This window comes from Andrographis paniculata, unplaced genomic scaffold, assembly GCF_009805555.1.
Source record: "Andrographis paniculata isolate CXL003 unplaced genomic scaffold, ASM980555v1 Contig79END, whole genome shotgun sequence".
Lineage (NCBI taxonomy): Eukaryota > Viridiplantae > Streptophyta > Magnoliopsida > Lamiales > Acanthaceae > Andrographis > Andrographis paniculata.
The window spans coordinates 419,715-431,770 of NW_026137616.1; the positions used below are offsets into that span (position 1 = coordinate 419,715).

At 37.6% G+C, this 12,056-nt stretch overlaps 3 protein-coding genes across 5 annotated transcripts; all 3 read left to right on the forward strand.

Annotated features, from left to right (window-relative positions):
- The first annotated feature begins 1,460 nt into the window (after positions 1-1,460).
- LOC127240663 (metalloendoproteinase 4-MMP-like) lies at positions 1,461-2,695 on the forward strand. Its single transcript, XM_051259463.1, has one exon. The coding sequence runs from the start codon at positions 1,539-1,541 to the stop codon at positions 2,598-2,600; it is 1,062 nt and encodes a 353-aa protein (XP_051115420.1). The 5' UTR covers positions 1,461-1,538; the 3' UTR covers positions 2,601-2,695.
- On the forward strand, positions 2,614-5,508 carry LOC127240662 (pentatricopeptide repeat-containing protein At4g39952, mitochondrial). Of its 3 annotated transcripts, none has more exons than XM_051259461.1 (3): positions 2,614-3,469; positions 3,536-5,137; positions 5,259-5,508. In XM_051259461.1, exons 1-2 carry the CDS (start codon positions 2,719-2,721, stop codon positions 5,047-5,049), a joined length of 2,265 nt encoding a protein of 754 aa, XP_051115418.1. In that variant the 5' UTR covers positions 2,614-2,718; the 3' UTR covers positions 5,050-5,137; positions 5,259-5,508. The 3 variants fall into 3 exon arrangements, with proteins under 3 accessions (XP_051115418.1, XP_051115417.1, XP_051115419.1); XM_051259462.1 differs by having other exon boundaries at positions 3,042-3,154; positions 3,259-5,137; XM_051259460.1 differs by having other exon boundaries at positions 2,614-5,137.
- Positions 5,509-7,044: 1,536 nt separating this feature from the next.
- On the forward strand, positions 7,045-11,971 carry LOC127240297 (O-fucosyltransferase 29). Its single transcript, XM_051258881.1, has 9 exons — positions 7,045-7,648; positions 8,385-8,475; positions 8,904-8,980; positions 9,131-9,219; positions 9,445-9,634; positions 10,067-10,248; positions 10,562-10,664; positions 10,746-11,074; positions 11,212-11,971. Exons 1-9 carry the CDS (start codon positions 7,355-7,357, stop codon positions 11,609-11,611), a joined length of 1,755 nt encoding a protein of 584 aa, XP_051114838.1. The 5' UTR covers positions 7,045-7,354; the 3' UTR covers positions 11,612-11,971.
- Positions 11,972-12,056: the final 85 nt, after the last annotated feature.

The following is a 12,056-nucleotide window of genomic DNA, read 5'->3' on the forward strand; positions in this document are numbered from 1 at the left end:
ATGCGCACTGGGTAAACTTCCGATCGAACTTAATACCCTACAAATTAGGCCCAACAGACAAGTCACACTAGGCGAACAAACTAGGTCTGACAGACAAATCACAATAAACGAAGCATGCATGGCAAATGACCTAAAGACGTCGGGGATTTGAACGAACTCACGGTCATAAGTCCAACCGGACATTTGTTGTGTGGATCTAATTAATTCTAAAAATTTTGTAAGCAATGGATATTTATTTAATTGTTAGCCTAAATTGTCATCTACTTCGGTTGCTTACTGTACTCACCCATAGTGGCCCATCACCACCCAAAATTATTTACTATTTTAATTTATTTTGAAAATAGTAAATAAATAAATACTACTTAAATTATAACATTTCGAATAAAAACGATTCTCTTTTTGTATGCTATAATTATATCAATTGTTTTTTATCTTATTAAATTTATATAACAAATAATATTTATATTATACAATTTTATTTACCTATAATTTATTATTATTATTTTTCTACTTATCACATTATTTTTTTATCATTTATTTAATAATTTTTTTATAATATCTTATTTTACTTTTGATTTACTTTAATTTTATATTAAATATTATTATTTTTATTTTCAAGCACAAATAAAATAACATAATTAATCCGAATTAAAGAAATATTTTTTTAATATAATATTTTTAAAAATATATATTAAATAAGAATAATTTATTATTCTATTTACATATTTTTTTAAAAATTATTTTTGTACAATTCATTTAAAAATTTTTTAAAAAAATTATATTAAATAATTAATTCTTTCGCACAAAATATTAAATTAATTTTCTTTTTATTATTTAAAAGAAAATCCTGCAAATCATATGTAAACTAGCCTATATAACTTAAGATATTTTTAAAAAGTAATACGGAATAATGTGACACGACTAACAAAAGCCCCAAGTTTTTGATTGATTAAGAAATAAGAGTGCATAATATGATTGATTGATGAACAACACAACTCTTTCTTTATTTTTTATTTTAATTTTTTTGTCACTAGGCAAAGTGCAACACTATGTATATATTTATTTTAAAAAATTGTTATTATTCATTAGCAATAACAATTTTTTAATCTTTTTTTTTTTCACAAATATGATATTAAATATTTTAATTCAAAATTTGTAAAAACTCTGCAACTTCCATTTAATCTTTTTTTTTTTTTTTTCAAATAGAACCTAAATCAAAGTGCTCATATACAAATATATATATATTTATATACCTAAATTTAAGACGATTTATCATCGTCATTATTATTATAGTAGCTTGACAAATGACAAGTAACCGCAATTAACATTATATGTATATTAAAGTAGACCTCCGTCACAAAGCAGAGATGAACTATATACATTGAATTGGCTGTCATTTGTCACAATATATAAATTATAAGTTCATTTTTTATTTTATTTTTTTTGTTAGAAATATACTTCTATAGAAATTATTAGTAAAAAAAAAACGAAGCACAAATCCCAAGAAAAAAAAAACAAACAATTCAATTACCTCTTCCATGTTTCCATTTTTCCGTTACGTTCGGCGCCCTTTGTCGCTGTTCATCTTCCTGGCCGCTCTTCCGCTCTCCCCCGCCATCGATTCGCCGCCGGATGTTCACCCTAACAACACATGGAGCCTCTTCGCGCGCTTTCTCGACGCCGAGAAAGGCAGCCGAGTGGACGGCATGGCCGAGCTCAAGCGCTACTTGAGCCGCTTCGGCTATCTCCCGGTCGCGACGAAGAAGATAGGTTTCGACGATTTTTTCGACGAGGAATTGGAGAAGGCTTTGATTTTGTACCAGGAGAATCTAGGTCTATCGGAAACGGGAAAACTCGACCACGAGACGATGAGAGCAATCGTTAAGCCGAGGTGTGGAGTGCGCGATTTCAAAGCCGGCGGGAAACGGCTGAAGGCGGCGAGGAAGTTCGCTTACTTCGTCGGCGATCCGGTGTGGATGCGTTCGCCTCCTTTTCTGCTAACCTACGCCGTCTCGCCGGCGAACACGATTGACTACGTGAGCCTGTCAGAGGTCCGGAAGGCGTTCAGAAGAGCGTTTGCGTCGTGGTCGGCTGCGATTCCGGTTAATTTCACGGAGGCGGAGGACTACGCGTACGCTGACATCAGGATCGGGTGGTTCCACGGCGACCACGGCGACGGCGAGGCCTTCGACGGCGTGTTGGGGGTGCTAGGGCACGCCTTCGCTCCAGAGAGCGGGAGGCTGCACCTTGACGCGGCGGAGCGGTGGGCGGTGAACTTCGACGCCGATTACTCCGACGTGGCGGTTGATTTGGAGTCGGTGGCGACGCACGAGATCGGCCACGTGTTAGGGTTGGCGCACTCGTCGGTGAAGGACTCCATTATGTACCCGAGCTTGAGTCCGAGGACCAAGAAATTGGGGCTCCGCAAGGATGACGTGGACGGTATTCAGTCGTTGTACGGGTCGAACCCGAATTACAGGTACAACTCTCAGTTTGAATCCGACATGTCATCGGGTCGGGCCAGCCGCTTGCAGATGATGCCGCCATTAATGGCGTTAAATGCCCTGATTAGTATAGCAATTTTTATTTATTTTTTCTGATCTTGTACCCATAATTTAGAATTTAAAAATTGTATATACAAAGGCAAGTCAATATATATATATATACACGTACATAAATATTCAAAATGTTTACTGTGTGGATCATAATTTTTCACCAATGCTCGTCGTGAAATTTCAAAGACTCTGGAAACGTCTCTACTCGAATTATTCGATTGCCGAATCACGAGCAAGTTATCTGCACAGTCGCCTCGATTCTTTCCTGTCCAGCGACGGTTTGGATTCGAGGTCGGTTGTCTCTGCCCATGGCTACATTATTGCAACTGGTAATGCACAGAATAGGTTCATAGCCTCGAAGCTGATAGCACTCTATGCATGGCTGAACCAGCCTTGTTCTTCGACGGCGGTATTTGAATCCCTCGGTGTAAAAGATCCTTTCCTTTGGAACTCCATCATCAAAGCTCATTTTGGCAACGGAAACTACGAGCGAGCTGTTGAATACTTTTTTCATATGCGGCTTTGCGGCAGCTTGCCGGACCAATTTACCACTCCGATGGTGGTGTCTGCCTGCGCGGAACTCGGATTGCTCTCCGATGGTATGATTGTTCACGGTTTGGTTTCGAAGTTGAATTTATTTAGTTTGAATTCTGCAGTCGGTGCTTCACTGATGTATATGTACGTAAAATGTGGGGATTTGGAGGATGCCTGCCATGTGTTCGACGAAATGGCTGTGAAAGATGTGGTTGCTTGGACTGTGCTTGTGGTCGGGTACGTGCAGGCTGGTAAGAGTTACAGAGCTTTGGAGTGCCTTCGTGAGATGCACAGAAGTGGCGGAGATGGTGAGAGGCCGAATTCCCGGACATTGGATGCCGGTTTCCGAGCTTGTGGGGATTCAGGTGCATTGTCGGAAGGTAGGTGTTTGCACGGATTGGCGATTAAATCTGGATTTGCATCCTCTTATCTAGTTCAGTCTGCAGTTTTGTCGATGTATTCGAAATGTCAGAGAATCGACGATGTTCAGGTTTCGTTCTGCGAGGTTGTGGACAAGGATTTGTTCTCATGGACGTCACTTGTTAAAGCTTATGCAAGGATTGGGCGTGTTCGCGAATGCTTTGAGATGTTTCAAAGGATGGTAGCTAGCGGGGTGTATCCGGATGGGATGGCGATTGGTTGTCTGTTGTCTGGTTTTGCTAACTCCATGATGGTATTCGAAGGGATGGCCTTTCATGGTTTCATCTTAAGGAGAAAGTACGAGGTTGATCGTATTGTTCGTAATTCTCTGCTGTCAATGTATTGTAAGTTTGGCCTTGTGACTCTTGCAGAGAAGATCTTCTATGGAGGTTGTGATCAGGACAAGGATGCCTGGAACTTGATGATCGTTGGCTATGAGAAATCGAGATCAGAGATGGAATGCATAAAGTTATTTCGTGCAATGCAGCACCAAGGTATTGAATCCGATTTGAACTGCTTAATATCTGTTATATCTTCCTGCTCAAGATTGGGAGTGATTAACTTTGGGAAGTCTATACATTGCCATGTTATGAAAACTTTCGCGTGTGAAAATGTTTCGGTGGCAAATTCGCTTATAAGCATGTATGGAAATTGCGGTAACCTGTCTGCAGCGCAGAGTTTATTTTGTCGAACAGCACCAGACATTGCGACGTGGAATTCTCTTATATCATCTTATGCTGTTAATGGAAGCTTCTTTGAGGCTTTAAACATATTGTTCGAAATGTTTTCGAAAGGCCTGAAGCCCAATTCTGCGACGCTGGCTATCTCGCTGTCTGCGTGCGCTCAGAGTGCGTCGTTGGAACAAGGAAGAAAAATTCACGACTACATCAGAGAAGCGGGATTTGGATACAGTGTCTCTCTTGGCACAGCATTGGTTGATATGTACGCAAAATGTGGTGAAATCAACACGGCTAAAGAAATCTTCGACGCAATGGAGGAAAAGGATGTCGTATCTTGGACTGTGATGATTTCTTGCTACGGAATGCACGGGCAGGGGAAATCTGCAGTTCGGATATTCCAGGAAATGGAAGAAAGCGGCATGAGACCACACGATCTTGCATTTCTTGCTGTCCTCTCGGCGTGCGCACATGCTGGATTGGCAGATGACGCCGAATATCTATTCGATAGAATGAAAGGGTATTCGATTGCCCCAACGCTGCAGCACTATGCTTGCATGGTGGATGTTTATGGGAAGTTAGGCCGTCTGCACGAGGCTGAGTCGCTGATTTTGAAGATGCCTTTCCCTCCCGATGGAGGCATTTGGGGCTCTCTCTTAACTGCCTGCAAAACTCATAACAATGCCGAGATGGGCGTGAAGATAGCGAAGCGCGCCATTGATGTTAATCCAGAGAATGACGGGTACTATATTTCGTTGTCGGATTTTTACAGCTCTATGGAGATGTGGGAAGGGGTAGAGCAAGTGAGACAGATGATGAAGGATAGAGGAGTTAGAAAAACTATCGGATGGAGCACCGTGTAGTAACCTATCCATCGATGTGTATACCTTAGGTTATTAATGTTGAAACTACGCAATGGCATGGTTGGATCGGCATCGAGACCCTGATCGGGTATTGATTTCTTCCTTTTACTTACATTCTATTATTCGTGGAGTATAAATTAACTTTTTTTTCTAATATTTGATTATTGTCATATGTTGTCATTTGTTCGAATTCGAAAAAAATGCTGAAGATAAGCTGAGGTTAAGACCTGGAGAGCCTCCTTGGTCATGAAGGTCTCCCACAAATGTTTGAAAATGGCTTGTGCCAATTAAGGTATGGTTATTGTTACATTAAATATTTGATATATTTTATTACTATTCGAATTTTTTACTATATTGAAAATACAATATACAACAAGACAAATTGAGTGGAAAGAATTGCTGGGTTATAATAGAGTGACAAATGGAAAATTGTAAAATATGTATGAGGTTATATTTTATTTGCTTCACATCAAATTATTGGTTCTTAGTTTTAAATTCTATTGTGATTTTGATTTATTGTCGGAATATCACATCAAAAAGTGGCCAGTGATGTCATCATTAATTACTTCTTTTAAGAAAAGAAGGGAATATCATGGTCTTAAAAAAGAGTTGATCATAGTCAAAAAGCCTAATTGCTGACATTGCCACTTTCCATTATGAAATGGGAGAGACAAATCACAAAATCAGAATTATGTTGATGGATAATCCAACTCTGCTGATGTCAAAATCAGCCTATGATTTCGATATCTGATTTTAACATAGCAGGTATGTTTTTTTAGCAATATTTTTTTAAATTTTATTATCTAAACTTTGTATTTTTTTTAAAAAAAAAAAAAAATTTCTCATAAAATATTTTATCAAATATTATTTTCATACAAAATTCAAATCAATTTTTTTTTTAAATTAATCGAAAGAAACACACTCTAATTTTTTATTTTTTATTTTTTTTGTTGGAATTAGCATTAGCAAACGCTTGTTAAAATTTTGAATTCTAATGATTTGACATTTGAAAATATCTGAACCCATAATTATGTCCTTCCTTCTGTCACATCATTACAATATGGTTACTGGTCACTAAAAATTTCTCAGTACTCTCGAATAAATGTTGCAAATCCTGGTCTTAATTTTAATTTTGAATTTCATCGTGCATTTTGTGTTACTAAGATTGTAATCTTAAATTATTTGTTAAATATACTGGGTGTGTTTGTTCAAGAATTGAATTTTAAATACACTATTCATCCCTTTTTTTTTTTCAAAAAATATCAAATCATAACATCTATTTTTTATTTTTTATATTATACTAAAAATTAATTTTACATTCAAAACATCACATCAACGCCTATCTATATTATATCATAGTTCAAATTCAACCCAAAATTTAAAACCCCAAACAAACACACCCTATAATTATTATACATTAGAAAGTACAAATTGGAGGCTGTTTTCCAATTGGCCCACTGAAACTAAAATATACCTAAAATCTATTTCTAAAGCCATAATCAATTTTCCTTCATGACAAAAAATGTATGTATAATAAAATAAATCTCTAGAAATTGGCAGATAAGACCAGTCTCCTCCTCCTTAGTTTAAGATGCCGACACCTTCCATCATTTATGAAGACATTTATTATCACTAAATTGTCTTGATTACTACACAATTATAATAAATCATCCCATAATGACATGCAACATTCTCAATTTTATTTAATTTGGGCATCGAATTATAACGGAAATTCATTAAATTTCACATCTCTGTCTATCCTTGTTCTTGATATTGAAAGAATGGAAAGGAAAAGGCCCTGCTTTGATATTTGCAAGAGGATGATTCATTACATAAATTTAAATTAAAATGTTAATAATCTATAGTTAGTTGTAAGAAACTGAAATAGAAAGAAACTATTTTGAGTGCATTAATTTTAAATTAAGAAAGATATGGATGGGAAAATGGATTTATTCTCATTTCTCAACATTAATAATAAAAACCAAAAAGAATCAAGAATGAAGGACCATAGAGAGCCGAGCCGAGATGCATATATGGAGTTACATTAATATTTTTTTTAACTAATTCCCATTTATTGTGTTGCCTCTTTCCTTTGAGTCGATTCAAAAATAGCTGAGAAAATCCCTGATTAGGGTTTTCTTCTTCGGGGGATCATCACATCACATCACATCACATCAGCTCCTGCGCCTCATTTTTTGTATTTGGGCCTCCTCCGCTTGAGTGCGGGTTTCGTGGTTTTAATCGTTCCGTTTGGGGTTCTCGTTTTCGATTGATGTGCGCAGTAATATGAAAAAGAGGGGGCGGAATGGGCGTGGCTAACAAGGCCTGGAGGTGTGGTGGGGGTGTGCTGGTAAATAATCTCGCTGCTGAGATTCTCCAGCAGCAGAAGCTAAAGCAGAAGCACCAGCTATCGCCGCGGCCACAGGAGCAGAATTGCTGGAATTGTTCGCCCTGGAGGCGGCGGACGGCGGTGCCCTGGACGGTGGTTTGTGGGCTGCTGCTCTTCACGGTCGGGCTTATATCGCTGTTCACGGGACACGTGGCGTCTGATCTCGAGTGGTCGCAGCGCCTCGTCAAGCGGACTTGGTACTACAAGAAGGTACAAGGGCTCGATTTTCAGCTGAATTTCATAGCCACGTGTGGAATCAGTTACTTATTCTTCCTTAATTTTTCAGGTCTTGTTGGTTTCGTTTTGTTTGTGTGTTAGTCTGTCTGACATTCTCTTGGATTAAGTTGGAGTGGCTTTATTTATCTTGGCTTCGATTTGTCAGAGTTTTTGGGAAAAGATTGTGCTTTTGTGATCACATTTTGTCACGAAATGCAGACCTTTTTATGTGATTGTTTGTTGTTATCCCTGAGCATTATTATATTCTGTCATATCTTGTATCTGATTTTGGGCAAGATTCCTTTTTTACCTGTGGACTTGTATATTCAGAGAAAGTTTTTGTTAGATTCTGAAAATAGTAGCTAGAAGTTTCTTGTACTGATATTGAGTTCGAAGTGGGAGTTGAAAATATATATATATTTGAAGGAAATGCTTTGGGATTAAATGTTGTGACAAGTTTTGTATGTTTTGGTTCGTTCTTCTGTGCAATTTCATTCCTAATTAAGCTCATATGTCGGATGTAGTTGTTTTTTATGATTAAAACTACAACTATGGTGAATTATGCATAATGCTAGTTTACGTCTGTGGGTATATCGGCTATATAATGTTAACTAACACTGTTGCAAACATGTTAGGTTCATTAATTGCTATATATTTTTACTCTTCTATATGTATCTATGTAGAATAATTATGATCAAACTCACACATTTCTTGATTTTTATTTATGTAGAATAGTGGATATCGGGTTCCAGTTGATATATGGAAATCACAGTATTCAAGCTTTTATTATGGCTGCAGTGAAAGACGCCGCCATTTTGCACGTAAGTTAGCCTTATCTTTCCCAAACTTCATACATTTGTGAAAGTAAATCGCTAATGTGGTTGTTCCAGGACAAACATGGAGGTGATTGAACTTGAATATGAAAACATTTTTATTAGGTGACAGGTGTAACATATAGAAGATAGAGTAGTTATTGCTCTGGGCACTCTGGTCTTACCTGATGTTCTTCCAAGTAATGTTTAATGAGATCGGGGACATATGTCCATTAACTATTACTGCTAGTACTAACAATAACCAGCAATAAGACAGCATTGAACTGGAATTGAGAAACAACCCCCACAAAGTGCCCATTGGTTATTAATTTTTTTTACTCGTTCATTGTGAATTCAATTGTGTTTGCTGTTTTATATCTCTTATTAGTGAAACAGTGGGAAGATATGATCTAACTTCAGTATATATGAATCTACAGCTGCTGTACGCGAACGTTTTTCAAATGGCTACTTACTTATTGCAACTAGTGGGGGGCTAAACCAACAAAGGACAGGGGTAAGTGTGTTCTTGCACTGTCTCGGTCTTGTTTCATAAGTATCAGATTTCTCTTCACATCTTTGAGATTGGAGTTATTTTTTTTTGGTTCTATATTGTTTCATTTCTCTGATAGTCAATCTAAAATTAGTGATCATTTGTGATTTTCAGATAACTGATGCTGTAGTTGTTGCAAGGATTCTAAATGCTACTTTGGTTGTGCCGGAGTTGGATCATCATTCTTACTGGAAGGATGACAGGTTGTTTGAGATTTCAGCAAATTAAGTGATTTTTCCTGTTTGCTTGTTTTTGTAATGTTAGTTAGCTGCTCCTGTTAGAGCCCTCTGGTTGAGAAATAATTCTTCTTATTATCATTTTAATATTGTTTCACCATTGGGTCATTCAGTGGGTTCATTTGTTAGATTGAGCTTTATTTAACTCATGTTATTTGCATTTCCTCATCCAAAAGTTCAATTGCCGTGCAGTGATTTCAACAACATCTTTGATGTTGATTGGTTCATCTCTTATCTTGCCAAGGATGTTCCAATCATAAAGAGAGTACCGGAAAAAGCAATGAGGTCCATGGACAGACCGCCTTATACGATGCGTGTACCACGAAAATCCGAACCTGACTATTATCTGGAACAAGTGCTTCCTATTCTACTGAGGAGACGGGTAAGTGACCATTGTTTAATTTTTTTGCTTCTAATTTCCTTGTCTGCAAATCTCATAGTTTGTCTAAGACAGTATTTGTGTGTATGCGTATTTTTAGGTGAATAACCTGAATATATTTGGATCTTTACTTATATTAATCACTATAACTGCCTGTCTACCGAAGAATTTTCTTGGAAATAAATACTTTACTCATTTGCTCGGTCAGTAATTCTGTCCCTTTAACCATTTAAACAAGTATTTGCTATTAGTCTTTCTTCCTTGCATGTTTTTTTCCTTTTAAGTTTTTCTCTGTACCAATTCATGATCTACAATGCAAGTTTAAACTTACCTCTAATGAAAAATTTGCTGAGCTTTTGATCTCTTATGGCTTTGAAATAGTATCTTAAAAGTAGTGTCGAAGTCATTACCAGGATTTTGTTTGTCTGTGCACAGGTTCTTCAGTTAACAAAGTTCGATTATCGGCTAGCCAATGAACTTGATGAAGACCTGCAAAAGTTGCGTTGCCGTGTCAACTATCATGCTTTAAGGTTTACCAAACCTCTAAGGAATCTAGGCCAGAAAATTGTAAATCGCATGCAGAAAATGGCAAAGCGTTTTATAGCTGTTCACTTGAGGTTTGAACTCTTTGCTCAGAAATGTTCATATATCTCAAATCTTTCTTGACTAGGAAGCATCTAAATTGAAAAAGATGAGATCTCTACCTAGCTGTTTACTGGATATTGGATTACTTTCTTTCTCTGCATAGACTTGTAATTTGTTCACTGAATAACCGACATATATTTTGTTCTTCTTAATCATCTCAATTGCGTAAGAACTTAATTTAACTTCACACAATTGCCAATGGAAAGGAAAATTCTTGGATTTTGTGTTCCAAAGAATGTACCTTTGAGAATTCATTCTCCATTGCTTGTCATGATGTAATTTCAGGTTTGAACCGGATATGCTTGCATTTTCTGGGTGTTACTATGGTGGGGGCGATAAAGAGAGGCGTGAGCTGGGGGAGATAAGAAAGCGGTGGGAGACGTTACCAGTAAGATTTCGATATATACTTGTCTTGTTGAAACACATTCATAAGAAATATCTGAAGCAAAGTTTTGAGCCTTTTTGCCAGGATTTAAGCCCGGATGAAGAGCGAAGTCGAGGGAAATGCCCCTTGACCCCTCACGAAGTAGGTTTACTGCTGCGTGCCCTCGACTTTGACAATAACACGTATATTTACGTTGCATCTGGTGAAATATATGGAGGAGATGAAACTTTGAGGCCCCTCAAAGAGCTCTTTCCAAACTTCTACACAAAAGAGATGCTGGCTGGCAACGAGCTGAAACCTCTTCTTCCCTATTCTTCTCGTTTGGCTGCCATAGACTATATTGTCTGCGATGAAAGTGATGTTTTTGTTACCAATAACAACGGAAATATGGCGAAGATTCTGGCTGGGAGAAGGTATGCATATGAAGAGAAACAGGCTATTTTAATGACTCAAGTTCGGTTAGGTTTATCACACTTTCATCCCTCCCCTTGTATACTTTCAGGAATTTTCCTCACATCATCTTTCTTGTTGTCGATTATCTTATATGAAGGAGATACATGGATCACAAGAGGACAATAAGACCCAACGCGAAAAGGCTTAGTGCTTTGTTCTCGTCACGTGATAAAATGGAGTGGAGCACGTTTTCAAGAAAGGTGAAATCAGCCCAGAGAGGATTCATGGGAGAGCCGGAAGAGATGAGGCCTGGAAGAGGGGAGTTTCATGAGTACCCGTCGGCATGCATCTGCCAGAAACCATCCAAACTTTTGGCCATAAACAGGAATAGATTTCAGAATGTTTCTCAGGAGGAGTCAACAGATGAGTATGTTGTTGGTAAAGAGCAGAGTAAAAGGAGTTTCCGGAAACCCGAAAAGAGCCAGCGTAACAGTGGAAATAACGACACTTCTGCTGGAGACGAGACTGATCATGAAGAAGATTTTTTGTCTGATTAGATGACAAGCAACTCGGAGGTTACACTGTCCTAATCCTTACTTCAATCATCCTTATATCTATCACATCATTCTCTATATTAGCCTCGTTTGTGTTAGCCCTGCTGCTTTATATTATTCCCTTGCTCTGCCCACAAAAGGGAACCAAACACAACACAGAAGTCTACACTTAAATGCCTGTATAGCTCGCCTGTGGCTTTCACCTTTTAATTGTTCATATAGATACATATATATATATATATATATAAGCTCCATAAGTGGGGTGGGTGGTTCAGTGCCTAGGCCTCTGCTGCCATGCTACTGTTATGTTTCTTGAAGTGGTATTTTGTCTACTGTTTTTGTAATGGAATTCAGTTTGTGTTACATTTAGCAATTTTATTATGCTTACCTATAACAGAATATCTATAAACCATAATGTATAATCTCAAACTCTACCCTATGGAGCCAG

Bases quoted from the DNA above. Each gene is read 5' to 3' on its own strand.
- LOC127240662 (XM_051259460.1), top strand. From the start codon at position 2,719: ATGCTCGTCGTGAAATTTCAAAGACTCTGGAAACGTCTCTACTCGAAT.
- LOC127240297 (XM_051258881.1), top strand. From the start codon at position 7,355: ATGGGCGTGGCTAACAAGGCCTGGAGGTGTGGTGGGGGTGTGCTGGTA. The intron at 8,476-8,903 runs GTAAGTTAGCCT...ATGAATCTACAG, and splicing joins AAGACGCCGCCATTTTGCAC to CTGCTGTACGCGAACGTTTT. The intron at 9,635-10,066 runs GTAAGTGACCAT...GTCTGTGCACAG, and splicing joins CTATTCTACTGAGGAGACGG to GTTCTTCAGTTAACAAAGTT.
- LOC127240663 (XM_051259463.1), top strand. From the start codon at position 1,539: ATGTTTCCATTTTTCCGTTACGTTCGGCGCCCTTTGTCGCTGTTCATC.